The sequence below is a fragment of the Mytilus trossulus genome, chromosome 10 (assembly GCF_036588685.1).
Source record: "Mytilus trossulus isolate FHL-02 chromosome 10, PNRI_Mtr1.1.1.hap1, whole genome shotgun sequence".
NCBI classification, from domain to species: Eukaryota; Metazoa; Mollusca; class Bivalvia; order Mytilida; family Mytilidae; genus Mytilus; species Mytilus trossulus.
In genome coordinates this window covers 60,388,728-60,411,374 of record NC_086382.1, presented here as the reverse complement: position 1 = coordinate 60,411,374, position 22,647 = coordinate 60,388,728, and the positions used below count along the sequence as shown (strand labels likewise).

The following is a 22,647-nucleotide window of genomic DNA, read 5'->3' as shown; positions in this document are numbered from 1 at the left end:
AGTTGGTTTATATTCAATAGTTCAAGAAAAATACAAAAATATTTGTGTGGAAATAAGCATTTTTCTATTCAAAGAAAATAATTAGAAAAAACGAATTGTGTCTTTTTGTCCGTGACTTTTTGTCTGTGACTTTTAGTCCAGAGACTTCAAGTCTGTCCTGCATTCATCTATCCACACCCATACGAAAAATCACGTTTTTCGTAAAATCACGTGATTCTTCGTTCGGGTATGGATAGAAAACCCCATATTTCCGCGTTTTCTACTTTCACATGAAATCGAGAAAATCTATTTCATTTAGTCTTTACTGAGTCTTTTAGTGTTTAGTGAGTACTATAATATCTCTGTAGCCGATCACACTGGTAGTTTCCCGTTTTCGCTTTTGCGTTTCCACGTTCTTGATTTCTTGATTTCTCGAAGTTTCACTTTCTTGATCTTTCGATTTGCCGATTTCCTAATATCTCAATTTCTCGATTTTGCATCTCACGATTTATCGATTTAGCGTTTGCAGAGTAATTTCCAAGGGAAAAACGCGAAAACGCAAAAAGGTGAAATCGGGCCGCATCCATATCCTTCATATAGCAAAAGAATCAGAATGTCAAAAGATGAGACTGACGAAATGTCTGATGATATAAGGGACCACTTTTTAAGCGTAAAGAATCTGGCTGCATTTTTAAATTTAATTATTCTTCTCTAATTGAGAGTAAAGTTATTTATATAAGTAATCTGGTTTTCAGAGTTGCCACCCTTAACAAACAAATGATCTGGGTAACTAATATTTTACAGACTTAGGAAACAGTTTAGATAAGATCGTAAACAAATATCTTACAGACGTTTTGAATGAATGTTCTTTTTTACTTGAAAAAAAAAATCAAATATAAAAAAGAAGATGTGGTATGATTGCCAATGAGACAACTATCCACAAAAGACCAAAATGACATGTAAACATTAACAAATATAGGTCATCGTACGGCCTTCAACAATGAGCAAAGCCCATACCGCATAGTAAGCTATAAAAGGCCCCGATAAGACAATGTAAAACCATTCAAAGTATAAATTATCGGGTTTTCTATACATTAATGTCGTATAATATCAGCAGCGTGCCACATGTGTGAACCTTTTTGGCGAGTGAGCACATCGAACGAGCAAAAAAACGTCACATTGTGTCGAACGGCCGATATTTTATGATATTTGTACGAAGTAAACCCGATTATCTATTTATCGTTCTATTAAAATTTACTGGTCTTTCCTATAAGACAGTTTTACGCGGCTTCAACAAAGCATTCATAACGTCTAAAATTTAAACAACTTAAATTTTAAGTGAAAGTCTTTATTACGATTTTGTTTCATTTTATATGTATAAGTAGTTAGTGCAACTCACATTTAGCTGCATAGAAACGATATAAAAAGCATATTTATCTTAGTCAAAAGTTTAAGGTCCTAATTGCGAAAACGTTGATTAAGATAATTCATGAATATAGATGTTAAAATTGAGAATGGACATGGGGAATGTGTCAAAGAGACAACAACCCGACCAAATAAAAAAACAACAGCAGAAGGTCACCAACAGGTCTGTCGGTTTGTCTTAAATTTACGAGTTTCTTCCGCCTCTCTTTCATGTTATCCAAGTCTTTTGCGATTGAATTATTAAAATTAAGAATGGAAGTGGGGAATCGTCAAAGGGACAACAACCTGATCAAAGAGAAGACAACAGCCGAAGGCCTACAATAAGTCCTCTACTCAGCGAGAAAACCCCGCACCCGGATTTACTAAACCAGTTACTAGTACAAGTAAGATGTTTTGACTGTGCAAGATACTATAACAAACAATCGTATCATATAAGACACTACCAATAAATCTCATCAGAAGTTTTCTTACGATCCATTGGAAAATTTGGTTGAAGATTTATTAGCTGCATCTCATATTAAACCTTCTGTAATGAAAAGAGACATAGACTAGATATAGCATAATACTTACTGGACCTGTGATGAAATTATTAAAGCTTGACATTTTCTCATTGACATCTATGTACGTTTCGGCAAATTCGTTTATCGACATTTTGTAGGTATTCCTATGTGCTCCAATTGTGCCTCTTACATAGCAGATCGACTTGTTCATGTACTGTTATGAGCCAGGAGTATTGTGCTTCAGTAATTGTGTCTAGTTCATGTCAGTTTTGATTTTGTTTTTTGGTAAATTATCATTATTATACATAGGGATGTCAATTTTCTTATTTGGATTGATTCAACTTTTTCATTTTGAGGCTTCATATTTTCTCATTATTAAAGTCCAAACGGTTGTCTATTATAATTGATTATATTCACTTCATTTCAACTCTGATGGGTAGTTGCATCATTAGCAATCATACCACATATCCTAATTTTTATATATAAGTACTGTAGGCACGTTTTTGACATCTATTACTTAAGATGTTTGTCGACAAACAATATTTCATTCAGTGATTGTTGATCGCAGACGTAATTAATTTTCGGTTTGGTTGCCGAGATTAACTGGAATATGATTATAAATAATAACAAGCAACACATAATTATAGGAAAAGTGACATTTAAGAGAGTTAATATAGTAATGTTAAATTTTTATGCTCCATTTATGCATTGTGTTTTCTGGTCTGTACGTCCGTTCGTCCGTCCGTCGATCTGTTCCACTTCAGGTTCAAGTTTTAGGTCAAGGTAGTTTTTGATGAAGTTGAATTCAAATCAACTTGAAACTTAGTACACATGTTTGATATGATATAAACTAATTTAGAGTTTTGACCCAAATTTCACGGTCCACTGAACATAGAAAGTACGAGTTGGACATCCGTGTACTATGGAAACATTCTTGTTTTTTGTATCTTTCACGCGTTTACAATTTGTAAATTATTCAGTGAACTGTCGTATATTAATCAATTCTTATCAATTAAGTTGTAGATATTAAATAAGCAAATCGGTATATGACATCCCTAGCTAACACTCGCGCAGTGTGGTTGCCGAAGTTTTAACAAACATTTTCATGCATGGTTAAGGTCACTCAGTCTAATTAAAATATAGACCTATGATATTATATGTAACGAAATCAAAGGTCTATATTTGTATCTTATTTTGATCAAGGTCACTTGATAATCCCTAACTTTAGTATTCAGAATTTTGAAATAGGAGGGGTGCACACGCTAGGAGTGTGACTTGTAAAAGATAAAAAAAAAAATCCTACATGCAACTCAAAATTAACGGGGCACCTATGGATTCGCCTCTGATCATCAAAACATTAGTATGATCTATAAGCACAGGGGCCGATCCATGCAGCCATTTTAAAAAGGGTGTTCCCAACACAGGATAAAAAGAGGGAGTCCAACTATATATCGCCATTCAAATGCATTGATCTGTTAAAAAAGGGTGGATCATACCCCCGACCCCCCCCCCCCCCCCCCCCACCCTTGGATCCGCCACTTTAAGCATTACAAGTATAGCGATCTTTGAATTCTTATGAGCTATAAGGTACAAAATTCAATTCGTGTAGCATTTATTTATATAAGGATATAGGTTATCCATCTAGGCCACAAAATAAGTAAATGCATAGCAAAAACGTATAAAAAATCAAAGAAACCGCGGTTATACTGATGCTCATTATCTTAAAGTCACAGTTAGGCTTTCTAAACGGAGCAGAAAAAAACCATTGCATGCATAAGACGACCCCTAGCACAAGCTTGAGCAGAATTTGTTGCAAATATATTTAAAAAAAAAAGACTTTGTAAGGCGCAACACTAACAAATCAGGCCGGATAAAAAAGAACACACAAGGTAAAAGTAGTACATATTTAAAAACAAAATAATTCTGTATATACATGTAATGTTAATTATAAATCCTTTTGCTTATAATAAGATTTAGCCAACGAATGAATATAAATGGTATTAACTAATTAAAACATGCAGAGTCTAAAGAAATACACACAACAGTTAATTAAAATGTTATAAATATAGTGTTAATCACACAGTCTATTTTCTCACAACCATGCAGAGGACCTGAATTTAACGCTAAAATGAGGTATACTAAAGCTGCACGTTACTCCAATTAATAAAACAGTACGTATAGACTATATGTATATTAGAAATATATAACAATTCTATGGAAAGAAAAGCTGCAGTTTCCCCCTGATGACTTCTCTGCATACAGGACAGTTAGATAACTTATCACCACACTCCTTACAACAACATACATGTTTACATGGATAAAAAATAACCTCTAGCGCATTTTTATAACAAACTTTACACAAATAACGTTCGTTCTGATCCCCCACATCGTTTCTACCAGCTGCATGTTGTGGATTTACTTCATCTATAAAAGAATAAAATACTCAAAAAAAGAATTAATGTTGTTACAGATAATAACACTAACATGAGGCAATAATAATAGTCATTCGTATAATAAAATCCTTTTACAAAATGATTTCAAATTTATTCTTTGTTTTCTACTAAATATAATTTTCAGTAGTTGTTGTGTGTAGATGTGGTTCATATAAGTGCTTCTCTTTCTCGTTTTATAGCACACCTGACCCAAAGGGTGTCTTATAGGCACTCATATCACATCTTCTCAGATTTATTTTCGCCTTTTTCATATTTATATATCTATTGCAAAAATCATTTATGTTTTGACTAATAGGTGGTTGCATATTTCTCAATCATTTGAGATATTTTTGATTATTTTTATATGTGATGATTTATCGAAATAAACATTTTTTTAAAAACCTAATGACATGTTTATGTTGCATCAGCAAATATCACGACGTGTAGAAAATAAAAATATATTGATAATAATCAAACAATACTTACTTGTTTCTGCAACACTAACGTTACTTGCTACAGCAGGGACAGATATAGGAGCTTGCCTTTGCCTAAACTGGTCAAGTTGATTTACAAATTCTCTGTACTCCTCTGGGTGTGCAACTGAAAAACAAGATATTTATATATATAGCTTCTAGCGACATCTAAATAAGGAACATGATATTCAGTGGCTATCCGGACATTTGACTTTTCGTTTATTGTTGCAGTATATTTCCACTGTTAGTGCTATTTGATTTTGTTGGTATAGCATCAAGAAAAACAAATTAGTTCAAAGGAGTAAAACATTATAGGTGAAAAACTTGACAATAATTATTTTAAAAAATGACAGCGTTTGACGGTCCCTTTTAGTACTTGCTGGTGGCATTGGTCCATGGCAGTCTCGTACTAGTGATATTTACTTACTTTGATTGTCATCAATGTGTTGTCTGTACTCATTTATCTCCTCATCAGAATAGCCGTTTGACAAGGCAATTCCACTAATGGTTCTCTGAAGATGGCGCCCAATATTTTCGTGGCATGAGGGGTCGTGTTCTACGACAAACAGACAAAGAGGAAACCATTTCATATGTTCTGTCCATACTTCATCTGTTTCTTCCCAGTGCCTCAACATTCCTCCACAATAGAAACATTTGACAGCATCGCCTTGACCTATAATAGAAAAAAACCACATTTATTTCGTCTTCATGATTTAATTTTACCATAGATGGTTCAATAATCTGTTTTCATATTAATGTGGTAGAATAAAAAAGGTCAATAGATATATAAGAAGATGTAATATGAATGTCAATGAGGCAACCCTCCATCCAAATCATAATCTGCCAAAGTAGACCATCATTGGTCAAAGTACGGTCTTCAACAAACTATTTTAATACCAAGTTCTCTATGATCTTGTTGAAAGTTGTGGCGGTTTTCGCTGAAAGTTTATGAGGCTTCATTGAGAGCAAAAAGCAAGGAGATGATATAAATATTGTTAAAAAAATTGAAGACAGACAAGATTTCGTATATCTGCTCACCATTTACTTATAAAGAGGAGTAGATATAGTAATAATCCCCGACACAATAGAATATGTAAGAGATGTTGTAGTAATGAGGTCAAAGATGAAACACATTTCTCTTTTCAACTGTGATAGTTTATCAGAACAAAGGAAAGACGTGATAACAATGATAAATAATTGCTGCAAGAATTTTAAAATTTTGACCCTACCCAAAAATATGGTTAATGAATAATGAAGATGAAAATTTATTATCAGAATTATGCATGTTCATTAAGAAATATATAAAGTTTTAATGGGATTTATCTCCCTCTACTACTTGTAATTTGAACTTTATATTTTCTCTATAGTGAGTTCTAGAGCACCGTTCCTTGATGAATATTGACCAGTAGCAATGCCAACCCTTGAGTAATCTCATGTCTAGTTCTGAAGGATCTCCCCTTGATGACCTTTGCATTGTTTTGATGTAAAAGTCCATCACTGCTGTGCACTAGTCATGAGGAGAACTACTGCAGAATGAGATACTATATTTCTGGTTCTATTTCTACTCTTTTTTGTTTCCCTATTAATTAACTATATCATATTTTTTAATATTAAATCGGCCTCATTACACTCAATGCCTCTTACCATAATTATATCCTACATTGCTTATATTATCAATTTATCATTTGTGTATTTCACTAGTGTTTATATAATCACTGTATTATGATGTTTTTGTATCGTGCCCGACAAGGGCCTATGATTGGTATAATAAAATAATGGCTAATGTCTAATGTCTATAACAATTTTACCGAGGTAGAAAAACCCAGCATCTGCCAGTTCACCCGGTGTTGGTCTCTTATCTGGGTGAGGCCAGTTGTAAAAAGACTGAAATCTTATTTCCCTTTCTCTATACTCTCTATGGCAAGGACCATGGTGGTGACGATTGACACTATCTAACCTTCTAAACCGAAGTGGAAAATTGCCCGCATGTAAAGGATCGTTTACATAAGGACATTGCGGACCATGTTTTCTATGTTCCTCCTGGATATCATCTTCTGGTTCCCATTTCTTAAGGATTATTTTGCAAAAGTCGCACTGAACCCTGTCATCACTGCCATCACCAATGTAATAAAAACCATTAGCTGCTAATTGGTTCTTATCTACGTTGGCAGACTGTGGCCATCTATCGAAAGTTTCTAGGCGGTATCTCTCGTATTTCATATGGTCAACGTTCTGTTGTCCAGTGCCATGATCATGACCACAGTCGTGTGTATCGCCACCCCCATCAAGCGAGTCCGCCTTTTCCAAAATCGTCATTTGGATATTATACTCCTAAAACATACAGCACAAGTTAATATCAAAGTTTAAACATTTTTACAAGTTTTGATAGTTTGCAATTCCTAACTGAAGAGCAAAGCTGTTGTTAAAAAAATGCGGTCGGTCCAAAATTGCAAGCTATGTGGATTTATGCGTGGTGCCCTTAAAAGTATACATATACTTTTATAAAAATACTACATCTCAAGTTTTCGTCGGTTAATGGGCGTTTTTACAAATATGCAACCATAGTGTATTTCTGTCCAATATAAAAACCTCGTGGTCTACCACGGAAAGCGCGTGTTAAAAAAACGTAGAGACTTCAGCAGCAATCAAAACTTTTCGACCAAGATATTATTGATTAATTATAAAAAAAAAGGAAAGAAAAAGGAGATAAGGTGCGACTGAGACAACTCTCCCAAAATGGCACATACTTTAATAACTATAGGTCACCGCCAGGCCTTTTTTGTTTGATTTTAATAATGTTAACACTCCTTTGTTTACAGCTGCAAACCAGTAGCCCATCTTTATTTGTATAAATTAAATGCATATGACTAAATGAGACGTAGGGTATACAATAGCCAGCACTGAATCAAACGACTGATCAAAATACATGTATACAGCATATTTGTTAACATTTTAATTATATTGCATTTATCAAAATCACATTATACTATTCTCGGTACTATTAGGGTTGTTATATATATAAGATGCAAAGAAACTAGTTGAGTTTTCAGCAGGTGCTTGACGATTCGAAGTCCATCAGGATTACGACACTCTAGAAATATTTTACGCCGTTAAAAATCTTGTATCAGGGGCACGTAGAATTAGTAGATTTTGCCATGGATAGAAAACAAGTGCCCGTGATTTGTATGCACTGTCACTCGTAGCATTGGGAAAAGCTGGAAACTGCCAGGGAGTATGATACAATATAACAAATTCATTATGCACTATATGTGAGTGTGTAAATGCATATGCAATGAAGACATAATGCTTATGTTTACATACCTATGACCGCAGGTTTACCAGTTATTACTTCCTGGATCAGTCATTTATGCATATATGTGTACAACAAAAGGCGGTAAATATGATTTTAACAGATTGCTGTGAATAGTAAATGTGTTTGTGTCATAGTGATTTTTAAAATGCTCCCTTTTAAATTTTTAGCATGATTTCACAACTATAAATGTTTGCGTCCTCATGGTACAGTACTATGGGGGATTTGGTATCGGAGTTCATCTGCGACAGACCCTAGTTTTCAAATTTAATACACTTCGATACTTGTTAATGTCGTATAACTATATACATATAATTGTTTTTGACAAAGACTAAAGAAAAAAAATTACTATTCAAATCATTATAAACGAAAACAAGACATATAGGAGATTCTATAATGACTAATTTTAATCTTTGGTGAGTTATTTGTGATTTTGGTTTTTAGCTTTGTTTCAAGATTTCGAAGCATTTATTTCACTGAAATTTGTATATTATTTAATAAGTAACTATCAAGCAGATGACAATAAAGAGAAATGCAATGATTGCGTATAAGAGAAGTGTCCATCTTAGATCTAAGAAATAACTTATTTTCCAACTCGTTCGTTATATATGTATGCCTATATGTTTGTAGTTACGTTTTGTCTTTCGATGAACGAATACTAATCTCTGGTGAAATGTTGCCAAATATATCACACCTACTTATTTCTATATCATTTATATTTCCCGCTTTATACTCACTTTGCGAATTGAGTCCAACATATCTTATTAACTCTTCCTTATTTATAGATGGCAAATTCTTTTTCAGTATTACGTTTCATGGTGGAAAAAATGATGTCACAACTAGGCCAAATCCAATTCGTGATGCACTGGTCTACCGAAGTTACATCAGCACAGTAGCCATTACTTGCATGAACAATTAAATACGTATATGTTGTTGTTTGATACCCTATATCTCACTCTCCGTTCCCCTCTTGCCCGCTTCATGCACGTTTCTGGTTTTTATGTCCGGAGTTTGTCAATCCTTTTGGTTCTTAACAACTATATTCGTTGTTAACACACTGGAAATCAAGCTTCGAATAATTTTATTTTTCTACATTCCTTATGTTTTCAAATACATTTATTGAAAGCGGGATATTTCTCTCTGCGTTGAAGACCCGTTGGTGGTCCTTTTCTGCATTATGGTTTTCTCTTTGCCACATTCCCCATTCCCATGCTCAAAGTTTATTAGATAAAGAGAACAGTTATAATTATATTATATAAGAATTGTTCCTCAGGCTTCCCCATACGTATCATGTTGTCGCTTGATTCCTTTCCTTTAAAACAATGTAATTATTATAACTCCTTGAATTGGAAATCAAAATATAGGTCACTGGCACATAGCTGTATATATACAAATATTTGGTTAATCTTTATAATATGAAAGACCGACCAATCATAGCTTATTGGTAAATGTTCAAGCTTAAAGTCCATTTGAAACTGCATATTTAAAACGAGAAAAAGAAGCAATATTTTAATTTGTAAAGTTTGAAAGGGAGATAAAGAAGGAACAGGATTCATACTTCTAAATAAAAAAAGGTCCTTTCGAAAGGATGATATTTTTAAAGATCGTATTTACAAAGTCCTTGCGTATTTTTAGGCTAAATTTCTTAATTCTGTATAATATATATGCAGTTCATCCTATAACAATCATCATTATTAAAAATACAAGTATAATGCATATATATCTTGCATTACAATATACCAACGTTTTTTCGCCAGGAAGTATATAACCTTCCCTCAAGCTAATGTCAAAATGGACATTCGAATGGACATTTCCAGGAAGTTTTAAACATGTAGTTGTATATGATTTAAAAAATCATTTTGAACATCAGACAATACAAGGAAATCTTTAAGGTAAGTTACGTGAACTGTTTTTGTTTAATATTCCTCAATTTATTAAAAAAATAATAAATATTTTAGATATTTCATTTGAATCAAGTAAATTCATTCATTGATCAACATAAAAAAAAATCACAACACCATTTTCTTTTCTATATAATAGTTCAGACGCAATTTCAAATATCTCGTCAAATACACCATAGCCTTCTCCAATAACGGAACAAATTATTATACATGTATAACTACTGAAGCTTCAGGCGTGTCAGACGTAGTTTTACTTTCATGCTGTTTCAATTAATTAAGCATTATTTTCTTAATGATCATCTGAACTTGTAGAGTACACAACTGTTACAGTACGGTATCAAAATCAAATTTGGAATTGGTTTGATTACACTACTTAGTATTTAAGAAAGAATGTTTTGTGTGAATAGTTACCTAAATAAAAAATTACGATTCATTAGATAAATGGCTATAATTTCTTGATCTTTGATCTTTAATCTTTGGGTTCCAATTTGGCTATTTTATAGTTTTTATTAAGATAGAGCATCTTATGTATACCCCGAACAGCAAGCTAAAATGGGTCCTCAAACATGACATATGTAAAACAAACGGTTTAATCCATATAAAAAACGAGAAATTACTTAACATCAGATTCCTGACTTAGAATAGGTGCAAACATATGCAGCGGGTTTAAACGTTTTAAGTACAGTGATTAATTTTTCATTTCAGAACAGAGTAAACATGAGTCTGAGGACAGTTTTGGAAAGATTGGCCCTATACAGTGTGGCTTCAATGCTGTTTATAGATGCAATGATTAAGTTGTTCCCAAAACTCATTCCAGAAAGAACAGCTGTTTTGGTAAATGATTATTTTAATCGTGTAGACAACATGTAACAAGATAGAACCACGCTTTCGTAGAGTTTTAAGTTTTTAACACCAATGCTAGTCTGTTATGTTTGGTGTATATGTTATATTTCCTATTTTGCAAATTCGGAATTTCAGATATTAAAGTGTCAGCTTGGTTGACAAGACAAAATTATGAGTGACCAATTAAAATGTTGTGGTCAGTTACGAAATTATGCAACGATAACTTTCATTGGTAAAACGAAGAAAACCTGGGATCTCTAAGCACGTGAGCAGCTAGTGTTTTGGGCTATTCGTCAGTTGCCACGAGATCTCAGTTGTAATAAAATATAGTTATTTTGGAATTCTTCGTTTTTACCAGGCCAGCCAAAGTCCAAACGACATAGGCTGAAAGTCAAGTACGACATATATATATATATATACATGAAAACTTTTCAATGACAATGTAATCAAATTCTTGCTCATTATATTTTGAAATGTGTATGTTCATAAATACCATGGACACACATTTGTAAATCAACATTAGTTTTATCTGATGTTTAGAGAATTTTCAAGTAATACTTTTTGGGAATGTAGACCTTTGCTGCAACACAACAAGTTCATTTTTTCATTGTTTCTTATAAGAACAAAATGACAAAATACTCAAGTTAATTTGATAGCAAATAACATGACATTAAAAATTCTGTATACTGGTATATCTTTTTTTTCTCAACTTTTTCAAACATATAAGGTATTTGTTTCAAAGAGTGATATTTCAAACCCATTGTTTTTAAATTTTTACATTCAGTTACTTTTAAAAAATCCTGTAAATACTTTTTATGAAAGACAATAATACAATTATTAATAATACTAGTACTTACATTCTTTTGTTCTGCATCTCTTGTAAACTGGTTTAAGTTTTATTTGTTTTTGTTTATTTTCCAGGATAGGCGATTTGATGAGTACAGTGTAGTATGTATTACATCAATGTTTGGATACATGCCAAATCCATTCATTTACAAAATTTGTGTTGGATCATGGGAAATTTGTTCAGCTATTGGACTACTGTTTAAAGACATACGACAAATGGCTTGTATCATCCTGGGAATCATAATGGTTGGTGCTATACACACATACATAAACTTGAAAGAGTACAGTGAGACCGTTTTCCCAGCTATTGTGTTTCTAACATTGTGTTACATATATGGTATGACAAACAGAACATCTGTATCAGAAAACACAGAAACAGAAAAAGAGAAAGAGGACTAATGAACATAACTTATTGTTATTGTATTGTACAATAAATTTATTTAATTTCTTAGCTAACTTTTTTTTTATTATAATATGTCAAATAAAAATATATTTGCAGCAGGTAGGTCATGGACTCTTTATATAAATTGTTCTAATGAGTCAATTGAGTTGAATGTGGTGATGATCTCTTCAAAGTCAAAATAAACATGGTTTTACTAGCTCCATGGAGGTATAAACAGAGACAAACTAGTCATCTAAGGCTATAACTCCTTAAGGGCATAGGATACAGTTTTGATTCCATATTTACAAGTTAGTGAAAATTTGCATATAGGCTACATTTTACCTGATTAAATCAAATATGTAATAAAAAATATACCTTCATGTGCTACTTATTGAGTTAAATGAGGTAGACATTTTGTAGATTTGCTCAAAATTCAGATTTGTAGCCGAATTTTCCCTTTCCAAAGAAAGACATAACTTCTTTTTTTTGAAAGATAAACACAAATTGTTTTTTGTTAAATAATTTGCAATTTCTGTATTCTAAAAATTTATGCATTTTTTGTTTAGAAATAACTCATGTTTATCAAATGGTCATAAATTGAGAAAAAAAACGTCATATTTTGCTGTATATCTATCAAAATTAAAACAAGAGTGCACACACTGAAATGTCTCGCCTTCTTAACTAATCATTGATATTATGTTGATAGTTGTAAATATGAAGTTTTATTACAACTGTATAAACTTAACATAAACCAAGAAAACTAAACTTTGACCTTTGAACCATGAAAATGAGGTCAAGGTCAGATGAACCATGCAAGGCAGACATGTACAGCTAACAATTCTTCCAAACAACAAATATAGTTGACCTATTGCTTATAGTTTAAGAAAAAGACAAAACACAAAAACTTAACACAGAGCAATGAACCATGAAAATGAGGTCAAGGTCAAATAAAACCTGCGCAACTGACATATAGATCATAAAATATTTCCATGCACCAAATAAAGTTGACATATTGCATATAGTATTAGAAAAAAAGACCAAAACTCAAAAACTTAACTTTGACCATTGAACCATGAAAATAAGGTCAAGGTCAGATGACACCTGCCAGCTAGACATGTACACTTTACAATCATTCCATACACCAAATATAGTAGACCTATTGCTTACAGTATAAGAAAAACAGACCAAAACACAAAAACTTAACTATAACCACTGAACCATGAAAATGAGGTCAAGGTCAGATGACACCTGCCAGTTGGACATGTACACCTTACAATGCTTCCATCACTGAATATACTAGACCTCCTGCTTATATTATCTGAGATATGGACTTGACCACCAAAACTTAATCTTGTTCACTGATCCATGGAATGAGGTCGAGGTCAAGTGAAAACTGTCTGACGGGTATGAGGACCTTGCAAGGTACGCACATATCAAATATAGTTATCAAAGATAATAAGAGAGAATTTAACATTACAAAAAATCTTAACTTTTTTTTCAAGTAGTCACTGAACCATGACAATGAGGTCAAGGACATTGGACATGTGACTGACGGAAACTTCGTAACATGAGGCATCCACATACAAAGTATGAAGCATCCATATCTTTTAAGAAGTGAGCTAACACAGCACCGCCGTAGCCGCCGCCGCCGGATCACTATCCCTATGTCGAGCTTTCTGCGACAAAAGTTGCAGGCTCGACAAAAATTGCACTATTTACTGTTTCATAAAATTTGGTCAACATAATCTCCCTGCAAAATGAAACAAAATATCGTTTAAAAAAATGAGGGTCAATGCACTCATTTTCAAATTAAATCAGTTTGAATGATAAAAATCAGTCGAAAAATGCATCTTTTCCCCAATATGTCACAGTTTGACGTCGCAAAAATAACATTTTAGGTTAGCAAGGTCATTACCTCCCCTGTAACTGTATCGTATTCCCGTAAGAGGTCAACCAATTGTATCAGCTGTATCTGTGTTTTTGTAGGCCTTGTACTGATGATTATTTTTGCTGTTTACATTTGCTTAGTTTTGAGATAATAGAAAAAACATTACATGCTAGTTAGTGGATTACATCTTTAAGGGAAGCAACTCTATAACGATCATTTGAGTGCAAACAGGAATAAGATTATAAGCCCCTGTCAAATTTTCTCTAGGGTATTTTTAAATATATGAGACAAACAACTAACGTCATTTATCCCAATGTTCTATTTTCAGCCACAGAAACTATGTTTGTTTACTAACAGGGGAATTTTTTTGATTTTTTTAAAAATTTCTATTGAACGCCATTCACCAAAAGTTTGCCTGAAGACGATTCAGTAGTTTCAGAGAAAATCTTTGAGAAATTTTACGATGGAATCTGTTTCAAAAGCTAAAGCACATACCTGTATGATTTATTCTATAATAGATTTATTGGTTTATTGCTGGTTTTTAAAAACACTTGGCTATTTGACATTGCAGCCAAATTTTATTGGTCGGGGAGCCAGAGTATCTATAGAAAGATTACCAACATGCAACAACGAAAATTGCAGCCCTCGTTGATATTGTCTGTCTAAAACACACCTTGCCAATTGCAGGGTTTGAACTCACAACCTCAGTATTGACAGGCAATAAATCACTGAAAATGAACTCAGGTCACTCTGACAGTCCAATTCAATACTAAAATTAATTCCATAATACAAAACTTAAAAATCTACATTTTATTATTGCATTTTAAACATGTTAGGTGCTTGTATATGTACACAAAAAGACCATTCATAAAATATATATAAGGTAGATACATCAGACAATATTTTGAAGACAGTTTTCAAGAAAAAGTCTTGATATATCAATATACATGTACTTTTCAAAAATACACAATTAGTATTACAGTATCTTTTTTCATAGTGTGTTAGTCAGTGTTTAGGAAGTCTACATACACACATGATTCAGAGTCATCATCCACCACATAAAACTGGGCTCACATTCATAGTTGAGGTTGCATCTGCAAGCTATAAAATACATCACAGAATTGTGCCCACTGCCCAATACACTTCTATAAATTAGGATTATTTCTAGAATCTAAAGTATTGTCTTTGTCATGAAGTATTATCGTCTATTAATCCAAAACTACTCAGAACCTGTACTGTATTTTTCAGGGAACTGAAATATAAAACAAATGGTTAATAATTACATTACTTTTGAGAGGGATTGCAATTGAAATACAAAATTATGACATGTTCATTAATGAAGACTTTTGTGATACCTGTAGATGTGCAGTTGAAATGAGGATATCATCTGGCCAAGTATTTAATATAGATATTGTTCATAAGATTTTTTTTGTTTTTAGTTTTTTTGGAAATTGTTTAAATTTCAGATATGCATCTTCCTCATGAATCGCTCAGATTCCAAGTCTGGATTTTGACTCTACTATTTCTCCTTTTCTGTTTTTATCAGATCTACAACATTTGTATATGGTTTTCAAGTTTCCAGTGGCAGATCCAGAGGGGGGGGGGTTGGAAGTTGGAACCCCCCTTTTTTTGGACGATCAATGCATTGAATTGGGACATGTAGTTGGAACCCCCCTTTGTCCTGGGTTAGGAACACCCCTTTTTAAAATGGTTGGATCCTCACCTGGTTTCAACCATTTTGGCATCAACATCACTGAAAAGACATTCACTAATAAGACATTCATTGTCATAATGCACATCAGGTGCAGTAACATTCTTACCATTAATGTTTTTGCAATGTAGAATGTTTATAAGAGACACACATTTGAAAACCAGAATTTTCTATTTTTAATTTATTATTGGGAAAGGTTTCATTTCAATTGCAACAGTTATATACATAAAATTTTCTTTTACCTGCCATCCCTTATTATTTTGTATACTCCTTTCTTAGATAAATCTACCACTGTTGACCCCTGTCTTGAATGGAATGTATCACCAAGCATACCATCATCAAATATCTTATCTAGTTTAGGCCACAAATTCTCAAATTCCTGAAAAGAAAATGCACTGGTAAATTTAAGCAATTGACAGCAAAAACAAGTATATGCAACTAACTACATGTAAGTATGAGCATATAATGTAAATTAATTAAAACCTTTATCCGGAATATATTTAGAGTTTATAAACCATACAAGTTGTTGATCAATTTTTTCTTTAATTTTGGTGAAACCCCTGAAAGAACAAAAACATATTTGTTAACTTTGTATATATACATGTATTGTGACTTGGATGGAGAGTTGTCTCATTGGCCCTCATACATTATTACCATATCTTCTTATTAATAAGTACTTTTCAAAGTGTTTTTGTATAAGGGCAGATATAAAAGTTTTTTAAGTAAAATAAAATCAAAAGTATGGCTGTAACAATTTACTATTACACTTAACTAGCATACTAGTAACCAGTGATATTGGAAAATCATTGTCTTTTTTTTTATATCAGAAAATGTTTCATTCGTCAACTATCATGTCACTTTCAAACAACTTCAACTTCTGAAACTTGTTTCTAATCTAACAGTACTTACTTGAATACTGCAAAAATGTATATAATATAACTATCAACATATAACACTAACCTCCACCCTCAAAGTACTTTGAGCTGAACTGATATTAGCACTAGTAAGAGCCAGAGGTTCCTGACAGCTTCTGGCAACTTCCCTGATGAATTCATGGTCTGGTATCCTAATACCAACAAGAGATGTTTTTGGATTAAGTTCAGGATTAAGGTCTGGTGTCCTGTTGAGCACAACTGTCACTGGTCCTGGTAATAACTTGGCTAGTAAAGCTTGAGGTACTGTTACTTGGCCCCATCTTTAAAGAAAATATAATAATAAATTTATCATTCTTGATTACAAAATAAATGTGTTAAAGCCCCTTTCATCATCTCCTCCACTTAACAGGGACTTGACCTTTGACAAGTTGACCAAAAAAAATATAAACTACTTTCAAATGCCTATACCTGACATCTGTAATCTAAATAACATCATTATATAAACTGTCAGAAACTAAATTAAATATTTGGCATAACAATATTTGTTTACTATTACTTCATTGTACTTGGTGGCTGTGAACTCCATTGCAATAAGCTTAGTAGCTACTTCCTGCACATCAAATCTTCCATGTATGTCATGTATGTCGTGTATGTACATGTATACATTTTAATCCATTCAAACAAAGGATATTCAAGATAGATCCAAAATATATTCATTTCTGAAGGTGTAGGGGGACACACAAAATAATGAACATTTTTTTGTAGAAGTCAATTTTGCTATCTATTTATACAGATGTTGAACCATGAACAGTTGGGGCAAGTTTGGACACAACAATCAAGCTTGATATATATAGCTCTGAATTTGAATTGTGATAAAATAGTTGACACGTACAGCATAGGTTTCTGACACAGAATGAATGTGGTCTAAGAACTTAAAAAGTTTAAATTGGACATTTACCTTTTATGGTCCAATATCCAAAATCTAAATACATGGTTAGATTTAGCATATTAAAGGACCCCAAGAATTCAATTTTTGATGAAATCAAATAAAGTTAAATTTTGGACCCTTTAGACCTCAATGTGGACCAATTTGATAATTGGGCCCAAAAATCAAAAATATAAATTCATAATTAGATTCAGCATGTCAAAGAAGCCCATATATTCAATTTTTGTTGAAATCAAACTTAGTTTAAATTTTGGACCCTATGAACATTTTTAAATGTAGACCAATTTGAAAACAGGACCAAACATTAAGAATCTAAATACAAATGAAATACATGGTTAGATTCAGCATTTCAAAGAACCCGAATTATAAATTCAATTTTTGATGAAATCAAACAAAGTTTAATTTGGACCATTTAGGCTCCTAATTTCTTATCTCCAATCTTCCTAAAGTGAATATAGTGGTTGTAAACCTTGTGTTAAAATTTAATTGATTTCTATTTACTTATACTAAGTTATGTATTATTAGGAAATTATCTGTCTTCAAATGAAGCTGATGAGGATGCAGGCGACTCAATACCAATATACGACCATTTTTTTATTTTTTTGCGGTGCTATAAAAATGTCACTTTAAGGATAATTCTAATTGAAAGATTTACCTATACACATCAGATATGTCAGCCACACTTATTGCTACAGGTTTGTTGTAGTCTCTGTTCTTTACACTGTACAGTCTATCAACAGCTTCAGAATTCTGTACAAGGCCTGCTACACCATATATTGTATCTGTAGGAACAGCTATAATGTTCCCAGCTTTTAGGCTTTTAACTGCTACAGAAACAAGTTCTTGCAGTTCTGTTAATAATAATAAAACATATAAAGACCTAAATGATTAATTACTTATAAGCTAAAAATTTCAATTTCAATAATGACAATATCGAAATTCAGAATCACCTAAAATTGTGAAACCTTATATTATAATACTCTATGTACATGTATATAGCTAGTTTTAAGTCCATGTTTCTATAAAATATAATGTTATTGTTTCTTAGAAAGCCATATATTGTATCTCGGGTAACACAAATGACTGAAAAACACTTAATGTAATGACCGAATAAAACTTGAAATTTTAATATTATCACCTGGAAAAAGTGTATTTGATAACTTAAAATTTTTCAGATAATAACAGTATTATTGGGTCAATAGAGGTACTGTTGTATCACTGATGTTATATACATGTAGAAATAAGATAATGTGTTACATTGTATGAGTGCCAATGAGACAACTCGCCATCTAATTCTAAGCCGAATCCAGATCTGTCCGCCCTGATTCTGGTTCGCCCTAGTTTCTGTTCGCCCTAATACCTGTTTGCCCCGAGTTCATTCGCCCTGATTTTATTTTTTTGTATAGTGTTGCTTTGAGTGTATATAATTGATTGTGTTGAAGTCAGTCTACAATTTTGCCGAATATGTACGATGTTTCATGTTAACTTGTCTAAAGCTAGCTGTTATTCTAGGTTATCAGTTTCAGTACATCTCAGGACTACAAGATATTGTGACTTCAAGGTATCTGTATGTAATTACGTTACTAGCTATAGGAAATATAAGCTTCTGTGAATTTCAGCACTACATGACTACATTGTATTTTTAAATGTAAAACAACTGAAGACTAAATTATTAATCCATCAAAGACAATTTACATAACAATCAGTGATATCAAAGGTTTCAAATGACACCTAATCAGCAATAAAATTTCAATCAACAGTAAACTAATTAAAAGTAATTGTATACCTAATAAAATTAAGTGTAACAATGCAGCCAAGAATTTTATTTAATTAATATAAATTTGGCATATATTCTGTATTTAACTTTTAATAGATATACATAAATTTTAATATATATAAATATATTTCGTTCATTGATGTAACATATATACATAATACATATCATAAATGAATATAGGGCGAACAGACTACCAGGGCTAACAAACTCAGTGCGAACAAACCTAGGGCGAACATGTATTCAGGGCGAACGATCCCGTCGGATACCGATACCTTCTAAGCCACAATGATAATAATTTAATCATATGTTTTAATATGAGAATCCTCCCCAACTTGGTGTCATGGTGAAGACTGGAATATGGTCGTAATGGGAGTACCTTCATGACAAATAACGGTAAAAGTTCTTTCTAACTTATGTTAACTGTAATTTTGGTGTTAGACGATAAAATGTACACTTTCTTTTAGACGATAAAAACATTGACTGATTTTGACAAATCACTTTAATTTTTTTTCAAAAATGACAGAAACGATAATTATTTGAGAATTCTGACGAATCACAATAAGGATAATTTGACAAATCATGGTAAAATTTTAACAGACGCTCACGGTAGCCAAAATAACTGTTTGACGCCTGACATCAAAGGGTTTACTTTTCCTTGGAAAAGCCAAAGTTAAATATGATCTGTAATCTGTAATCTGTAATATATATTCTGCCAATGTAGGCACACCTCTTCCGAGTATTGGTTTTTCACATCATGAATAAAAATATCTTCCACCAATATCACTATACACTATTTACATTGTTCATCATATTCTTGACGATAAAATTGGACTTAATGTCAATATCATCAAATCATTAAATATTTTAAAATCTAAAAATATTTATCTAAAGATATCACTGTTTAAGAGTAGACAACCAATTGACACTTAGGATTCATAAAATGTTACTTTCTTTTCTTTTTCTTTATATCATCTAATTGCAACAGTCTATATCTTTCACAATGGAGATTGTAACATAATCGCCTACATTTTGGATCTATAATGTTCTGTATCACTTTAAAAACTTTTTCATTTCTTAACATTGTCATGTAATTAAAGGGATCTATGATCAGTTGTAAAATGTCAAAATGTTCACCTTTCATATTAAAGGCAGCTAGTTCTTCACTACAGGAATTAATTAAATCTTCCAAAATTGGTTTTCTGATATCTTCTAAACTTTTACACGTTAATAAGAAATGTGGTAAAGTTTCTTCTGTTTCATTACACAGTTTGCATATAGACAGTTCTGTATTACTTTTAAACTTGGCTCTAACTGTTTGCAGAATGTAACTCCCAGTAGCTATTTTCAATTTTGTAGGAATTCTAATAATTTCCCTTGAATTCATAGTATTTGTATTTGCAATAGGATGACATTGTCCTGGTTTATATATCAACGATAAGTATCTTAAACTGGTATAAAGTTTTGCTTGATTCAGTATCTTCTCAATCCAGAATTTTTGAACTTTGGAAGTTATTTCCCTTTTCCATTGGTATTTACTAATTGGATTAACTAAGTATTGTGCAGGATCATTAAGTTCATATTTCAAAAATATTTTCCTCAGTAAACTAAACCAACTATTACTATTAATAGATTTAACATTTAATTGCCTTTCCGCTAGTTGCCATTCAATAGAATTTTTTCCTTGTCTAGTAATATTTCCATAAAAAGTTAAAATTTTTACATCTATTTGAGCTTCTACAGGTAACATCCCAGAAATCATATATATAGCAGGATCTGCTACTGTTTTTGGTAAAGATAACAATTGTTTCAAGAACTTCTTAAATTGGATATTTAAAGTTTCTAAACATCTTCCTCTAGGGATTACTATTTCCAATCCATAAAACATTATCGGTATAATATAAGTATTCATTATTGACATTGAAGTTTGTGGATCTAGTCCATTTTCGCCATAAAGTCCAACCCCCATTAAACTATATAGTGTCCTTCTTGCTTTCTTTAAATTCTCATCTATTGTTGCTTTACATGAATCATCGTCTGTACGACATATTCCTATATGTGTTGCTTTATTAGAAGTTGGAAGAACAGAATTGCCTAAATTCCAAAAATTTTCATTTACTTTCTCATGGTGACGTGATTTAGACTGTATAACACAACTTTTTGCTGGTTGTAGTAAGTATGCCTCACGTTTACTAAAATCAAAGGCCATATCAATTAAAATTTGCGTTTCATACGGACAGTTACTAAGAATGGCTAAATCATCTGCGCAAGTAGGAGCACAACAAGAAATAGATCCAATTTTGCCTCCATATCCTGAATCAGCTAAAATGTCTAAAAGTGTATTTATATAGATTTTGTACAAGTCTGCACTAAGAGTCCCTCCTTGTCTTACGCCTTGTTCTATTCTAAAAGTGTCCGATATTTGATTATTCCATTTAACACAAGAAACAGCATTTTTATATAGATTATCAATAATTAAAATTGATTGTTCCGGAATTTTCATTTGATATAATCTTCTGATAAGCCCAGCATGTTTAACAGCATCGAATGCAGATTTTGCATCAAGCATAGTTATTATTATTTGATCATTTAACTCGATACATTCCTTGTGATATTCTTCTATAATAAAAGAGCAGTTTAATGGTGCTGTTCTTTTAGTAAAGCCACGTTGTAATGGATTTTGATATTTTATAATGTCAGGATTAATTCTGATCTTTAAAACAGCCTCAATGAGTTTGGATAATGTTGGAGTAATTGTTATTCCACGATAATTTTTACTGTCTTTACAACTTCCTTTATTCTTAAAGAGCGGAATTACTATCCCTAATTTCTGTTCGTCTGGTATATAACAAAGTCTAAAAGTACTATCCAAGAGTTCTTTAAGGTGATAAATAAGAGATTGTCCTCCATATAATAAGTTTTCAGTTGAAACTCCAAATATATCTGGTGATTTATTTAAATTTAATAACTTCAAAGCTTCTACTATTTCATTTTCAGAAGCATCAAGCATGACCCCAAATTATGTTTTAAAGCTGTCAAAAAAATAACTACTGAATAATTACCATTTTCAGAAACTTTAACAATCTTGTTCATGGTAGAAATATATGGCCTGCTGACTGATAACAATTTCATAAAAGTCTGAAATGTTGTAATCATAAGTCGTTTTGCATAATAAAAATAATTATATAGTGAAATGAATATCAGATTTCTCAATATTGCATCATTTCAGTTATTTTTGAAGGAACACACGTGTTTGTTTACATTTTTCAATGTTAATAAATATCTTTATAAAACTCTTAAATGCAGGTTCATATCAAACGTTTATCTGACCACAACAAAACAGATAAGATTTCTCGGATTTT

General features: G+C 32.1%; 3 protein-coding genes across 3 annotated transcripts; 1 reads left to right on the top strand and 2 right to left on the bottom strand.

The window, feature by feature from the left end:
* Nucleotides 1-3,794: 3,794 nt before the first annotated feature.
* LOC134688298 (baculoviral IAP repeat-containing protein 7-B-like) lies at nucleotides 3,795-8,193 on the bottom strand. Its single transcript, XM_063548864.1, has 5 exons — nucleotides 8,131-8,193; nucleotides 6,618-7,140; nucleotides 5,237-5,482; nucleotides 4,823-4,936; nucleotides 3,795-4,328 (listed from the first exon to the last, which is right to left on the bottom strand). Exons 2-5 carry the CDS (start codon nucleotides 7,123-7,125, stop codon nucleotides 4,117-4,119), a joined length of 1,080 nt encoding a protein of 359 aa, XP_063404934.1. The 5' UTR covers nucleotides 7,126-7,140; nucleotides 8,131-8,193; the 3' UTR covers nucleotides 3,795-4,116.
* Nucleotides 8,194-9,887: 1,694 nt separating this feature from the next.
* On the top strand, nucleotides 9,888-12,160 carry LOC134688297 (transmembrane protein 35B-like). The gene is made up of 3 exons (XM_063548863.1): nucleotides 9,888-10,011; nucleotides 10,726-10,854; nucleotides 11,785-12,160. Exons 2-3 carry the CDS (start codon nucleotides 10,738-10,740, stop codon nucleotides 12,106-12,108), a joined length of 441 nt encoding a protein of 146 aa, XP_063404933.1. The 5' UTR covers nucleotides 9,888-10,011; nucleotides 10,726-10,737; the 3' UTR covers nucleotides 12,109-12,160.
* A 2,614-nt stretch (nucleotides 12,161-14,774) lies between these two features.
* Nucleotides 14,775-22,575, bottom strand: LOC134688296 (threonylcarbamoyl-AMP synthase-like). Its single transcript, XM_063548861.1, has 5 exons — nucleotides 22,348-22,575; nucleotides 18,167-18,362; nucleotides 16,651-16,885; nucleotides 15,933-16,069; nucleotides 14,775-15,231 (listed from the first exon to the last, which is right to left on the bottom strand). Exons 1-5 carry the CDS (start codon nucleotides 22,439-22,441, stop codon nucleotides 15,168-15,170), a joined length of 726 nt encoding a protein of 241 aa, XP_063404931.1. The 5' UTR covers nucleotides 22,442-22,575; the 3' UTR covers nucleotides 14,775-15,167.
* Between the last annotated feature and the right edge of the window lie 72 nt (nucleotides 22,576-22,647).

Bases quoted from the DNA above. Each gene is read 5' to 3' on its own strand.
- LOC134688298 (XM_063548864.1), bottom strand. From the start codon at position 7,125: ATGACGATTTTGGAAAAGGCGGACTCGCTTGATGGGGGTGGCGATACA. The intron at 4,937-5,236 runs GTAAGTAAATAT...CTTGTTTTTCAG, and splicing joins ACACATTGATGACAATCAAA to TTGCACACCCAGAGGAGTAC. The intron at 4,329-4,822 runs GTAAGTATTGTT...ATTCTTTTATAG, and splicing joins CGTTAGTGTTGCAGAAACAA to ATGAAGTAAATCCACAACAT.
- LOC134688297 (XM_063548863.1), top strand. From the start codon at position 10,738: ATGAGTCTGAGGACAGTTTTGGAAAGATTGGCCCTATACAGTGTGGCT. The intron at 10,855-11,784 runs GTAAATGATTAT...TTTATTTTCCAG, and splicing joins CAGAAAGAACAGCTGTTTTG to GATAGGCGATTTGATGAGTA.
- LOC134688296 (XM_063548861.1), bottom strand. From the start codon at position 22,441: ATGATTACAACATTTCAGACTTTTATGAAATTGTTATCAGTCAGCAGG. The intron at 16,886-18,166 runs GTAAATCTTTCA...TTTTCTTTAAAG, and splicing joins GACATATCTGATGTGTATAG to ATGGGGCCAAGTAACAGTAC. The intron at 15,232-15,932 runs GTAAAAGAAAAT...TTTATATTTCAG, and splicing joins AAAATAATAAGGGATGGCAG to TTCCCTGAAAAATACAGTAC.